This window comes from Aspergillus puulaauensis, chromosome 6 (genome assembly GCF_016861865.1).
Source record: "Aspergillus puulaauensis MK2 DNA, chromosome 6, nearly complete sequence".
NCBI lineage: Eukaryota > Fungi > Ascomycota > Eurotiomycetes > Eurotiales > Aspergillaceae > Aspergillus > Aspergillus puulaauensis.
In genome coordinates, this window is record NC_054862.1 from 3,543,361 (window position 1) to 3,555,720 (window position 12,360).

At 54.3% G+C, this 12,360-nt stretch overlaps 7 protein-coding genes across 7 annotated transcripts; 4 read left to right on the forward strand and 3 right to left on the reverse strand.

The window, feature by feature from the left end:
* Positions 1 to 34: 34 nt before the first annotated feature.
* Positions 35 to 1,428, reverse strand: APUU_61458A (Zn(II)2Cys6 transcription factor domain-containing protein; the record flags this gene model as incomplete). Its single annotated transcript, XM_041694803.1, has 2 exons — positions 35 to 1,340; positions 1,406 to 1,428. The coding sequence occupies 2 exons, from the start codon at positions 1,426 to 1,428 to the stop codon at positions 35 to 37; spliced, it is 1,329 nt and encodes a 442-aa protein (XP_041560596.1).
* A 794-nt stretch (positions 1,429 to 2,222) lies between these two features.
* APUU_61459A (SRPBCC family protein) lies at positions 2,223 to 2,820 on the reverse strand (the record flags this gene model as incomplete). Its single annotated transcript, XM_041694804.1, has 2 exons — positions 2,223 to 2,474; positions 2,539 to 2,820. 2 exons carry the CDS (start codon positions 2,818 to 2,820, stop codon positions 2,223 to 2,225), a joined length of 534 nt encoding a protein of 177 aa, XP_041560597.1.
* A 260-nt stretch (positions 2,821 to 3,080) lies between these two features.
* On the forward strand, positions 3,081 to 5,006 carry APUU_61460S (cytochrome P450; the record flags this gene model as incomplete). Its single annotated transcript, XM_041694805.1, has 8 exons — positions 3,081 to 3,206; positions 3,260 to 3,410; positions 3,461 to 3,520; positions 3,574 to 3,605; positions 3,659 to 3,703; positions 3,757 to 4,065; positions 4,115 to 4,361; positions 4,411 to 5,006. 8 exons carry the CDS (start codon positions 3,081 to 3,083, stop codon positions 5,004 to 5,006), a joined length of 1,566 nt encoding a protein of 521 aa, XP_041560598.1.
* A 350-nt stretch (positions 5,007 to 5,356) lies between these two features.
* ARN1_2 (siderophore transporter) lies at positions 5,357 to 7,084 on the forward strand (the record flags this gene model as incomplete). Its single annotated transcript, XM_041694806.1, has 1 exon — positions 5,357 to 7,084. The coding sequence occupies one exon, from the start codon at positions 5,357 to 5,359 to the stop codon at positions 7,082 to 7,084; it is 1,728 nt and encodes a 575-aa protein (XP_041560599.1).
* A 192-nt stretch (positions 7,085 to 7,276) lies between these two features.
* APUU_61462A (aldo/keto reductase) lies at positions 7,277 to 8,603 on the reverse strand (the record flags this gene model as incomplete). The annotated part of the gene is made up of 5 exons (XM_041694807.1): positions 7,277 to 7,621; positions 7,680 to 8,014; positions 8,066 to 8,267; positions 8,318 to 8,362; positions 8,442 to 8,603. The coding sequence occupies 5 exons, from the start codon at positions 8,601 to 8,603 to the stop codon at positions 7,277 to 7,279; spliced, it is 1,089 nt and encodes a 362-aa protein (XP_041560600.1).
* Positions 8,604 to 8,894: 291 nt separating this feature from the next.
* APUU_61463S (putative NRPS-like protein biosynthetic cluster) lies at positions 8,895 to 10,896 on the forward strand (the record flags this gene model as incomplete). The annotated part of the gene is made up of 5 exons (XM_041694808.1): positions 8,895 to 8,942; positions 8,999 to 9,211; positions 9,268 to 9,808; positions 9,866 to 9,998; positions 10,053 to 10,896. 5 exons carry the CDS (start codon positions 8,895 to 8,897, stop codon positions 10,894 to 10,896), a joined length of 1,779 nt encoding a protein of 592 aa, XP_041560601.1.
* A 173-nt stretch (positions 10,897 to 11,069) lies between these two features.
* APUU_61464S (wax synthase family protein) lies at positions 11,070 to 12,354 on the forward strand (the record flags this gene model as incomplete). Its single annotated transcript, XM_041694809.1, has 2 exons — positions 11,070 to 11,839; positions 11,898 to 12,354. 2 exons carry the CDS (start codon positions 11,070 to 11,072, stop codon positions 12,352 to 12,354), a joined length of 1,227 nt encoding a protein of 408 aa, XP_041560602.1.
* Positions 12,355 to 12,360: the final 6 nt, after the last annotated feature.

Here is a 12,360-nt window from a genome sequence, read left to right on the forward strand (position 1 = left end):
TATTATTTGTTTAATTTATGATATTGATGTTGATTTATCCATCCCAGCTTCGCTCACTGCTCTCTACCGTTGAGATGAGAGTCCGCAGCCGCTGCTTCAGGTCTTGTAGCCAGCCATCGACGGCGACTGGTGCGAGATCAGGTGCAAAGCAGCCGGCCTGCATTGGTGTCGAGAGTGATTGTACCATCTTCAGGGTACGATGCAGCTCGGTGCAGATGATGCGGGCCCCCATTGCTGCCTGGTCCTGGGGGTCGAGCAGAAACGTCCCGAACCCGATCCCAGGCGGGTTGAGAGCTCCAGAGACACTCCTACCACCACCTAGTGACCCTCGATGATGGGTTCCAAACCGGCTGTGAGACCGCGCTGAATCAGTAGTCGACGGCAGGGACCACCTTCCACGACATGGGGAGGCGTAGAACTCGTCGCAGGCCGTTTCGAAGAGGCACACAACGTGATGGGCGGCAGCAACAACAACCATTAGACTCCCCATGCTGCGGGCGTAGTCGCTTCGTCTGAGCAGCTGATTTATCTTCTGCGTGGCCTCTTTGTTGATGCGTAGGACCTCGTCGATTGCGGACAGACCAGCACAGATCTTTCCCTCCAGACTCTCCAGGATCTCTGCGGCGACAACGACGACTCCCTTATGACCATGCTGCGGTGCGTCTGAGCACGGCCCCATGCGAGCCGCGAGGCCTCTCTGTTGCGTGAACCGTGGTGGGAAACTGTTGAGACCGTGTATGCTCGTCTTGACCGTCTCATCGGCAGTTTTCGAGGTCGATGGGCGCATTGTGGGAGTTGTATCTTCATCGGGCATCTCAATGGCCGAATCCAAACGTCGAGGTGCAGAGTCTGGCCTTTCCTCTTGTATATTTCCCCAGCTTTCCCCTAATGTAGACTCAGTCATCTCCTTTTGGGAGAACTGTTGGAAAAAGTCCACGCCAGACAGGTCAGTGACCCCGTCCAGCATCACGGAGTCGGGAATCGACTGCGACACGTCCCAGATATCGTTGTTGAGAAAATCGGCATCCCCGCTGCTGCTTGCTGGAGAGAGGCCTGGCACTGCAGAGGACTCCCCCATATGCCTGGAAGCCTCCTCATGCGACGAGGTGGCGGTCATGGGCCGGTTGTTGAGATCGACCGCAGTCGGGCTGAGAAAATGTTGCTTCCTTCTTCCTCGAGTCTTTCCTACTCGCGACTCGAGGTAGACACAGTCCTGGTTCAATGTCCGGCAGCGAGTGCAGCCTGTTCTTTCGCCGCTGCACCGAACCTTTGCGGCGTGACAGTTGGTGCATGCAGCACGCAGACGGCCAGGTTTCCCATCGAGCTGATCATTACGGGGCCTGCAAAGCTTTAGGATCGCCTGCAAGGGTGTCGATCGGTCGGAGAATTATGGAGAGGCACCCACCTGGCAGCTGTTGCGTCGCACATGGTCGGATCCATTTATACTGCAGTATCTAGACTATCCGCGGTCAAAACAATAGATTAAAAAGCCGCGATTTCGCCAAATCTCAGGTCGATGGCGAAAATTCAGAAAGCTTATCCCACCAGATGGTCTTCAGGGCGTGCGAAGGGATTGTTTCTTGACTCAAGGCAGGCTGGGTACCTTGGAGTGCTGACTGAGGCTGTTCCTGCAGCCACGTCCAACTTTACAGAAATGGCCCCCATTCAGTTTCCTTGAAGCGAGATAGCCCGGGAAAATCCAAATCCAGTCCTCTCAGGCGAGTCACTGCGTTGCTATAGTGGCCTTGGCATTTGAGAGCAGCTGGTTTATATCATGCCTCCCACGGCTTGCGGGCGCAGGACATGCGGGAGGCGAGGAGGTATTGTACCTACCCCACAATTGACGATGGCTATCTGAGCTCAGGGCAATAACCGTAGTCCCCGTATCGCGATATCTGGTCGGCGGAGAACCGGCGTCGATATTGCAGTGGGGTCAGTTCAGGCTGCAAGGTGGATTGGGGGGAGAAAGTGCAGGGCTGCGTCCCAGCAACCTGGCAGGATTGGAGGCCACGAGAGGTCTCGTACTTGCTCGTTGGCTCACACCAGCCTAATTCAGGGATATACACGACGGCCCCGTGTCTTGTCTAACCTATCTAATGGCTTAATGTGATTCTGCATCATCCCTACTGGGTAGAAGCTGTGCTGGATCTTGAGACTCCATAATGTTGCATTTTATATCTTGATGACTCTCCATAATCATCTAACCCTGCCCATTACTTCGTCTAGGGCTCTTCAAGACCTCCCTCGGCCTTCCACTTGCGGATCGTGGCCACCACCGTGCGCGCCGCCCCCTGTGCCAGTTGCGCGTAGTCCCGTTCGATCTGCTTGGCCTTGTCACTGCCCGGTTCAACGTCTGGTACATGGAGCTCGTAGATCGCCGTCAGATATAGCACGTCCGGTCCGTCCTTCTCGTGGCCTCCGCGGGAGACAAGCATTGTGCTCCGTGCCCCCGAGCCAAGCGTGATGGCTTCGGTCTGTTGCTACCCTTAGCCCCCTATTTCTGTGCAGTGTACTCGCCAAGGGCGGGGCGTGGCTTACCAGGAGATTGTCCGCGTTACGCACGTCCTGAATCACTTTCACATCTCTTGCGGTGTGGACGGCGCCATCGGCCATGGACAGTTTTCGTTGGAACTCATTCTTCGACTTGCGGTTCGGCAGGATCTCGGTGCCCGCGACATACTCGGCGAAAAGGTGAGGGCGTTCGCCCCCACGCTCAAGACCCCGCCAGAATTCCTCGAGGGTGATGATCGGGCCCTCGGGCTGGTCGTTGACGGGCACCGTGAAGGCAACGTTGAAGACAAACTCGTTTGTAGCGCCCATCTTGTTTCAAATTCCGCAGTTGTGATTGGATGTACCGCTGGTTGGGTGTTGATCTCCCTAAACAACGTCTGCGAAGGATTTATATTGTGCATTCACAAGGTGGACGCCTGTAACGGACCGAGTGAGATGACTCCAGCTTTCTCGGGCACCGGGCATCTTTCTGGTGGATAGCGATCATCAACATGTAAATATTTTCATCATTACTCCAAGCTCCATTGGCAGATCGTGTATTCGCAGCTGAGGAACACTGCTTGCCAAAGATGAGCACGCAGGGTGACCTCGACATTGGCCTCGCTAGGCAGTTGTTCCTGCAGGCGACCGAACACTGGCAGCAGACCTCGACGCGGACCATTGCCCAGTGGGCTACAACCCTTCTCTTGCTTCGCGTAAGTTCTGGGAGGCATAGACTGCTGGGTTATATTGCTGACGAAAAGTTTAGCTATCCTGGCTGGTGATCTATAGGCTCTACTTCCATCCCCTTGCCAAGTATCCCGGTCCTCTACTATGGCGCACCAGCATCATTCCCAGTTTGTACTATGCGTGGACTGGCGATAGACACCTGGTCGTGGATAAGTTGCACAAGAAATATGGTAACGTTCTATACTTGAGTTTCACTTATCATGTACTAACCTTGTTCTAGGCAAGGCACTGCGCATGGAGCCGAACCTCGTCTCGATATGCACAGCGAACGCTATAAAGAGTGTGTGACGAGACTTTCCACTGCCGTGGATTATAACTGACAGTATCCGACAGCAATGTATGGGCCTGGCACGAAATTCGAAAAGGTACAAAACTTATCTACTTCTAGATATTCGATGCTCAACGCTGACCACTGCAGGCCATGTTCTACACCCGTGGTCCCAAGGAAAAGCAGCTGCTCCTGGTATGGACTCTTTCATAACAAGGGGCCATAGCCTAGGTGCTAATGGTTTGCAGAATCTCGCAAGTACAACAGACAAGACGGTTCACGCACGCAAGCGCCGCATCATCTCGCACGCCATGAGCGAAGCCGCCATTCGGTCCTACGAGCCCACAATCCTGAATAAGATCCAATTGTTCTGCAAGAATCTCAGCGACCCCAGTACCTTTGGTGGCTCATACAAGAACATGTCGCGCTGGTTTTCGTACTTGACCTACGACATCATGGGGCAGCTCACCTTCAGCCAAAGCTACGATATGTTGACCAAGGACGACCATCACTTTATCCAGCCCTTGATTGACTCCTACCAGCACAGTCAGGTTATTGTACGTATATACGCGGCCCATTTTCATGCTCTTGGCTAACTGAGCATAGCTAGGAACTGAGCCCAAGCTGGATCAGTGGGGACTGGCACCTCTGTTCCTCCTGAAGATCATGGCGGAGAACAAAAAGTTTCGCCAGTATGTCGACAACCAGGTGAACAATCGCATTGCCCTCGAGAAGGCCGGCAGAGGGCCGCCCGATATCTTCAAGCTTCTGCTGGAGCACAAGGACAAGGAGACTGGTGAGAGTATGGGCTTCAAGGAGCTTTCCGATGAAGCGGTAGTCCTGATTATTGCCGGTACGTATTTCGATCACCTTCTTGATATCAGCCACTGACTGGTACACAGCTAGCGATACCACCGGCACGGCTCTGTCTGGGCTGTTTTTCTACCTTGCCCGCTATCCGGAGTGCTACGACAAGCTAAAAGAGGAGATCCGATCGCAGTTTTCCAGCCTGGAGGAGATTGTCGGTGGACCGAAGCTCCTCGGTTGTAAATACATGGGTGCCTGTGTCGAGGAAGCCCTACGTATGTCCCCCGGAGTTCCAGGATTCCTAACCCGCGAAGCTCCTCAGGGCGCCTCCATCGACGGCTACTACTTTGCACCGCATGTCCAGGTCGCGATTCCAACATGGACCATGCACCGCAATCCAGACGTCTATCCCGAGCCACAGATCTTCAAACCGGAGCGCTGGATGGTTGACTCGGATGTGGAGCGACAGAAACTGCGATCCTCTTACTACCCCTTCAGTATGGGGACTCGTGGATGCATTGGCAAGAACATGGCATATCATACGATCTACTTGACCATTGCACGCTTGGTGTACCAGTTTGAGATTGAGTCACGAGAGGCGCTGCCCCTGGAATTCCATGTCAAGGATCATTTTGCAGCTGGGAGCAAGGACGGGCCGTATCTCAAGTTCACGCGGAGGACAGGAGCTTAGGGGGGGGAGGGGGGTTCCACGTTAGTTAGGGGTCGACAATAACACGTAAAGGAGCTCGGCTAGCCTAAGAAAATGACCATGCTGGGTTCAATTCATTATCCTGTCTCCCCGTGGGCCAGCCTGGCCCTCGTAACGCCTCGCAAGGTAGCTGAACGGGCCGCAGCGCAGGCCATCGGTCCGTCCAGCCCTGAGATCGCCCCCCAAGGTACCACTGGAGAGTCATGATCTGCTCGTCTCCGATCTGAGGAGGGATTCGAGGCTGCTCAATCGACGATCCTGCCGTATATGACTAGGATTGCCCGTCCCTGCTTTGTAGCCTGACCCAGACTTGTGATCACGGCCCATCCGCCATGTCGTTCGCATCGCCGAGCGAAAAGCACCCTGGCACGACTGCCGCGGCCAATGCAGAGCCCTCAGATGCAGGCCGTCGCCAGCTTGACACCAAGTCTCCTGGGGTTGTTCGAATCGAAGCGATTGCGGCCCACCTTGGCCCAGTAACGCGCACAATCCTCTTCGCCGGCCTCTTTCTCCTAGGATATGCCTTTGGTCTCCATGGAGTTCTCCGCGGCGTCTATCAGACCTATGCCACCGCCAGCTACAGCGACCACTCGCTGCTCTCGACTGTGAATGTCATCCGCACCGTCTTCGCCGCTGCTGCCCAGCCGACGACCGGGAAGCTCGCTGATGCCTTTGGCCGCGTCGAGACTCTGGCACTGTCCGTCGTTCTCTACTTGGTGGGCTCTATCGTCGAGGCCACTTCGAATGGGGTCAGCTCGTTCAGCGCTGGGGCAGTGCTTTACACTCTCGGGTTCACAATCGTCCAGACCCTGGTCGAGGTCCTCATTGCCGATGTGACATCTACGCGCGTCCGGCTGCTCGCCTCCTACGTGCCGAACCTGCACTTCATCATCACCGCCTGGGTGTCGGGCAACATTTCCTCCGCCGTCTTGGGCGCCACGACCTGGAGATGGGGAATCGGCATGTGGTGCATTGTCTTCGCGGTGCTTGTCATCCCCGTGGTCGCTACCCTGACCTACCTCGATCTGTGCGCCCGTCGAAGCTCTTCCACCACCGGCAGTGCGCCTCGATGGATCCCAATGAAGCAGCTCTTCTGGCAGCTCGATGTCCCCGGAATCGCCCTCCTCATCGCCTCCCTGGCCCTGCTACTCACCCCGCTGACCATCGCTGGAGGAGAAAGTCCCAAGTGGCGCACCGCCCACGTTATCGCCCCGCTGGTCATTGGCTTCCTGTGTATTCCGGTCTTTGTCTTCTGGCAAATGCGAGCGCCACACCCTTTGGTTCCGTTCTCGTTCCTCAAGGACCGCGGTGTCTGGGGTGCCCTGGGAATCGCTGCGTTCATGAACTTTGCCAACTCGATGCAGTCCAACTACCTGTACACTGTTCTGATTGTGGCCTTTGACTTTTCAATCGCCGCCGCGACTCGCATCGCAACTCTGTTCATGTTCACCTCGTTCCTTGTGGGCCCGATCTGCGGTATCCTCGTCTACCGCATCCGCCGCCTCAAATACTTCATCATCGCCGGCACTGTCCTCTTCATGGTCGGCTTCGGTCTTCTCATTCGATACCGCAGCGGCTCATCCGGCTCCGACCATGCAGGCGTCATTGCTGCAGAGGTCATCCTCGGTGTTGGAGGGGGCATGACACCTTATGCTTCCCTTGCCTCAATGCAGGCATCGCTCAAGCACGAAACCCTCGGTGTGATGACCGGACTCTTCCTCGCCTTCCACAGTATTGGAAATGCCTTTGGTACCAGCGTTGCCGGCGCGATGTGGTCACAGCTCCTACCGTCCTCGCTTGCCAGAAACCTCGGCGACGCAACCCTTGCCGCTCAGGTTTACGGCAACCCCTTCGCAGTCGTCGCTCAGTTCCCGGTTGGAACAGAGGTCCGCACCGCAGTCGTCGACAGCTATCAGCATGTGCAGCGGTACCTTTGCATCACCGGGTTGTGTCTGTCCATTCCGATGATTGGGTTCGCGTTCTGTCTGAGAAACCCCGTCCTCGGTCGCGATCAGTCACTCGTTGACAAGAAAGAGGAGATTGCCGACGAGAGAGCATAGGAACGAGATGTCGAACAGCGAATGGCCGCACTTTTGTTTTTGTTACACACAAAATCGGCCTTCTGTGGCACGTTTAGATATAATACAAGAAGCGATCTTTTGCTGGTCCAGGACTAATGCTTCGCAACTAAAGAAGAGGATACGTTTACAGGAATGATATAGATAGATTAGAAGCATTCTTTAGATCTGTAATCAAAGGTGTCCCATTATTCGCTTCGCGGTATAGGGCTCTTCCAGGAACGCCTCTTCCTCATCTGTCAAAGCCTTTCCCCGTGCAGCAAGTGCCTCGTCGATACGGGCTGTACTGGTGAAGCCGAGCACAGGCGCAGTAACTCGTCTGTTCAGCCAAGCTAGCGAGACATCCGTCATACTCCATCCTCGGCGCTGGGCGACAGTGGCTACTCGGTTGATGATTTCGCGGTCCCGATCTGTTTCTACGTACTGGAACCGTGGGTTCTTGGACTCCGACGCCGTTCTTCGTGTCTTGCCATACTCATCGGAGCGACACGCAAGAAGACCAGAGGCTATAGGAGCCCACTATATCCAGAGTCAGCAATAGCTAGTCTTGATGGCGCGCTGAAGCAAGGGTTTATACCGGTATAAGACCAATCTCATGCTGGCGACAAAATCGATTCATCTCACGCTCCTCCTCGCGGTACAGGAGATTGTAGTGGTTTTGCATGCAGACAAACTTGGTCCAGCCATTGCGCTCGGCGATAAACTGCAGTCGCGCCAGCTCGTGCGCCCACATCGAGCTTGCACCAATGTAGTGGACCTTTCCCATCGTGACGAGGTCATGCAGAGCCTTCATCGTCTCCTCTGGTGGAGTGTTCGGGTCGAAGCGGTGGATTTGTAGCACGTCGATGTAGTCGGTACCCAACCGGCGCAGGGACTCGTTGACTTCGTAAAAGATTGCTTTTCGAGAGAGACCTGGTGGACTTCAACTTCAGCAGAGACCAGATAATCCCTTACCATGCTCACCTCCGCGGTTCGTGTAGTCTTTGCAATCCACTCCCAAATTGCTCATGAACGCCACCACATCGTTTTTGTTGTTTTCGTCAGCCATGATTCGGCCCACTTTTGTCATTATAACAAGTTTGCGACGCGGAATCTGGTATTGGCGCATTGCCTTGCCGATGATCTCCTCAGAGCAACCGTTTGAGTATACATTTGCTGTATCCCACTTGACCGGACATCAGTCGTACATTGATATATGACGGAGAAATCACTCACCGTGTTGATACCTCGGCTGAATGCGTATTGAAGTAGTTCCAGCGCCTGGTAACTGTATGTGAGCAAGGTCACATAACCTCGAAGACATTCATGCCCTATCAAGAGGCCAGAATGCTGTACTCACCGGCTCTTCGTCAAGCACCCAGTCCCACCATCCAGAGCTTCCAATGCCCATACATCCCATAATTGGATTGGAGATGACCAAACCCCCAACCCGACGGTAGGTAACCTTGGTGTCTGTTATGGCCTGTCGAACACGCTCGGGGACGACTTCGAATGGGGCCATTTTGGACAGTAAATACCTGGTGAGGCTGGCAAACTATTACAAACAGCACCAACTCAATATATCCACTCCGCTGCTATATTGAGTGAAGAAAAGGGGTCGTAGCACTAAGCAACACTACGGTAGCTGATTGGTCGGGGCTGTTGATACCGAGTAGCCCTTAACCGGACCGCTCGGCGACTGGGGCTTGCTATGTCGGCGTGATACCCGGGTCTAGTGCTGATATTTATCCAACAAAGCTTTAGGTAAAATGAAGAGTGTCAGAAAGTTTAGCACACCCTCCTCACCTCTACAATGACCATCGATGTGCCTTTGCGCGCAGAAAGCTGGGGTCCGACAACGGTACGTGGCAAGGCTTAGGTAGCTCAGCCCCGACAATTCTGACACGTCGTTCTTAGGTATCTTTGCTACACCAGACGGTCGGGGAGAACTTTTCACGGCAGGTCAAGCGGTCTCCAGGCCGTATTGCGATCGTAGCCGGAACTCGCCGTGTGTCCTACCAAGAGCTGGATGAGTTGAGCGACGCTCTGGCACAAGGTTTCCTGACATTGGGGCTACGAAGGTCGGATAGAGTTGCTGTCAGCTTGGGTAATTGCATCGAATATGGCGTGGTGAGTACTTTATGATGAAACCATGAGCAATTCAGCTAACCCAAGTCCCGTACTAGATCCTGTATGCATGTCTCAAGATCGGCGCCATAGTTGTGCCTCTCAACCCAGCATATACGCTCGCACAGCTCACTTCGGCCTTGGACCACGTATCCGCGAGTTTGCTTGTGCTGAGCACGGAGATAACCTTGCCTTATCGCAACCCTAAGGCCACAGCCCCGCTGGTCAGTCAGCTATTAGACCACATCTCCCCGTCGTCAAGCCTGCAGCACCTTTTACTCCTTGACAATTCGGATGGTCGGAGTGATATACCTTTCTTTGAGTCTACAGTGGACTACGAGGTACTGTTGGAACAACACCTAGGCACAAAGCTACTACAGCAACATGGTCTCGATGCTGGCAACGTCGCTACCATTCAATTCACATCCGGAACAACCAGCAAACCAAAAGCCGTCTGTCTGACGCATCGAAATATTCTGAACAATGCCTGCTTAGTCGGTCAAGGGATGTGTCTCACTGAAAACGATGTGATATGTTGCCCACCCCCCTTGTACCACTGCTTCGGTCTGGTTTTGGGTCTACTCGCCGCCATGACGCATGGTGAGAGCTTTCCTCCCAGCAGCCTGGAGGAAGAAGTCAGTTTTCTAATCTCGATAGGCGCTTCGCTGTTATTCCCGAGTGAGAGTTTCAATGCCGAGGCGACCTTGAAGGCTATCGTGCAACACAGTGCAACCGCTTTGTATGGGGTGCCGACGATGTTCCTCGCAGAGCTTGAGCTCATATCGAAAGGGTATATCTTTATGCATGTATTACATACTGGTTTCACTCGCTAAACTTGTGGTAGTCTCTTTACAGCGTCGAACTTTGGCACTTTGCGCACAGGCGTTATTGGAGGGAGTCCGATCCCTCCGGCCCTGAGGTTGCAGCTCCATGAGAAAATGAACCTCTCGGGACTGACCAATTGCTATGGACTGACAGAGTCTTCCCCTATTGTCGTTCAAACAGATGTGCACGACACGCTGGACACAAAAATGAGCTCTGTGGGCCGGGTACTCCCCCATTCAGCGATCCGGATCGCAGCGCGGGATAACCCTTGTCAAACACTATATCGTGGCGAGAAGGGAGAGATACAGATTGCAGGATACGCAGTCATGCATGGCTACTGGGAGTCCGAGGAGGAAACCAGGAAGGCGGTGATACAAGTCGGGGACACAAGCTGGCTGCGAACCGGGGACGAGGGGCTCATGGCGTCGGACGGGACAATCCAGATTACCGGCCGCATCAAGGACATCATCATTCGGGGTGGGGAGAACATCTACCCGGCCGAGATTGAGGATTGTCTGTTGAAGCACGAGCAAGTCTCGTGCGCGAGTGTTGTCGGGTTGCCGGATCCTCGCTATGGGGAGACGATTGCCGCGTTCATCCAGCATCGGGAGGGAGTGACGGTGTGTATCGGCGATCACGACAAGGATTTCAGCGCCGACTTACGAGCTACTGCAACCGTGTCCAGCACAACATCCACCTTGACGGCGGGCCAAATCCGAGACTGGGTCCGAGACACGCTGGGAAAGAGTCTTGTTCCGCGGCATGTGTTCTGGGTGTCCAGCATGCCTCTGACCACCAGCGGCAAGATTGAGAAGTTCAGGTTACAGGAGATGGGAGTGATCCATCTGAATAGCCGACGTTGATCCCACATTGCTTCATGTTTTGGTGTCTTCCAGTTCATACCGGCAGCCGGGCTCTGTGTCCCCATCGGTCCGGTAGCAGGGCCGGTTGTATCCCCCATCTTTTGTACATAAAGATCATACGTATTACCTGATATCCCTCTTGAAATGTAATCACGCCTGCTTCGTATCAGAACATGACTCTCTCCGCTCTAGCTCTGCCTGTTGCAGCGCACATTGCGCTCGTGGCGCTGACCTTATGCTTGACCCTGAAGCAGTCGCTGTGGCGTTTGGCCACAATTCCTGTCGTGTTCCTTTTAACACTGCAGGCATGCGGCGCGCTGGACTTCTTCGGCGACAATCAACTTGTTAATCCCATGACAGCAGGCTACATTATTGTCTTCGCAATCCACCATGTCCAGCTCCTCTTTTTGGCCCCGATTGGCGATTCCGACATCCGCCGAGATATCGCTGCCAGGACACAGCAGCCTGCGAACGACATCACTGTTGGACAGCGACTAAAGGCAATTCTGTATCTCATGTCTACTCCCCGCGGGGTCGATACGCCATATGAGTCCAAAGGCGTACAATATCCTTCGGGTCGAACCGCCTCCTCGCGACTGCGCTTTCTCGTCTGGAACATGGCTGTGATTACGTTTCAATACTTGATGATCGATCTTGTCACTCACGAACCACCGCCACCGGAAGACATTGAGCGCATGTTCGGCCCTGGGCAAGAGTTCCTTCTGTTTCGTCCTCGCGACATACCAGCCCCCACAACCGCCGACGTCGGAATCCATCTCGGAGTCGCATTAATGGCCTGGGGACCCATGGGAGCGTGCTTTATTAGCATCTTCTACCGCATCGTGGCTGTTATATCTGTCGCCTTTGGAGTTTCCGGCCCTCGTCAGTGGCCTTCCTTGTTTGGCTCTGTGACTGATGCATACACCATACGGAGGTTCTGGGGGTAAGAGCCTCCTCGTCCCAAGTTCCTTGCTCGCTTCTCCTCTAATTCAAATTGACAGTCGCTACTGGCATCAGCTACTCCGCCAACCTTTCCAGGGAACCACAAAGTTCATCTGTCGCGATATTTTCCACCTGCCCTACCCATCCAGTCTGGCACGGTATCTCAACATAATCCTCGTCTTCTTCTGTTCCGCCCTAATGCACGCCTGCATCGACGCCAAAGGCGGAATCGGATTCAACCTCACCGGCGCTTGGGCCTGTTTCCTCCTACAGCCTGTCGGAATCATCGTAGAGGACATCGCCGAGGCCCTCTACGCAAGACTTTTCGGAGAACTACGTAGACCGACACCGTTCTGGGTCCGTATGGTTGGGTATATGTGGGTCTGGGCCTTTCTGGCTTTGGTGGCTCCGCTGTATAACTTCCCGTTGATGCGGCATCAAGTTCCGGCGAGGAATGGTGTTCCTTTCTCGGTTATCAGATTACTTCGTTTACACTTTGAGGCCGAGACAATCTAGGGCCCT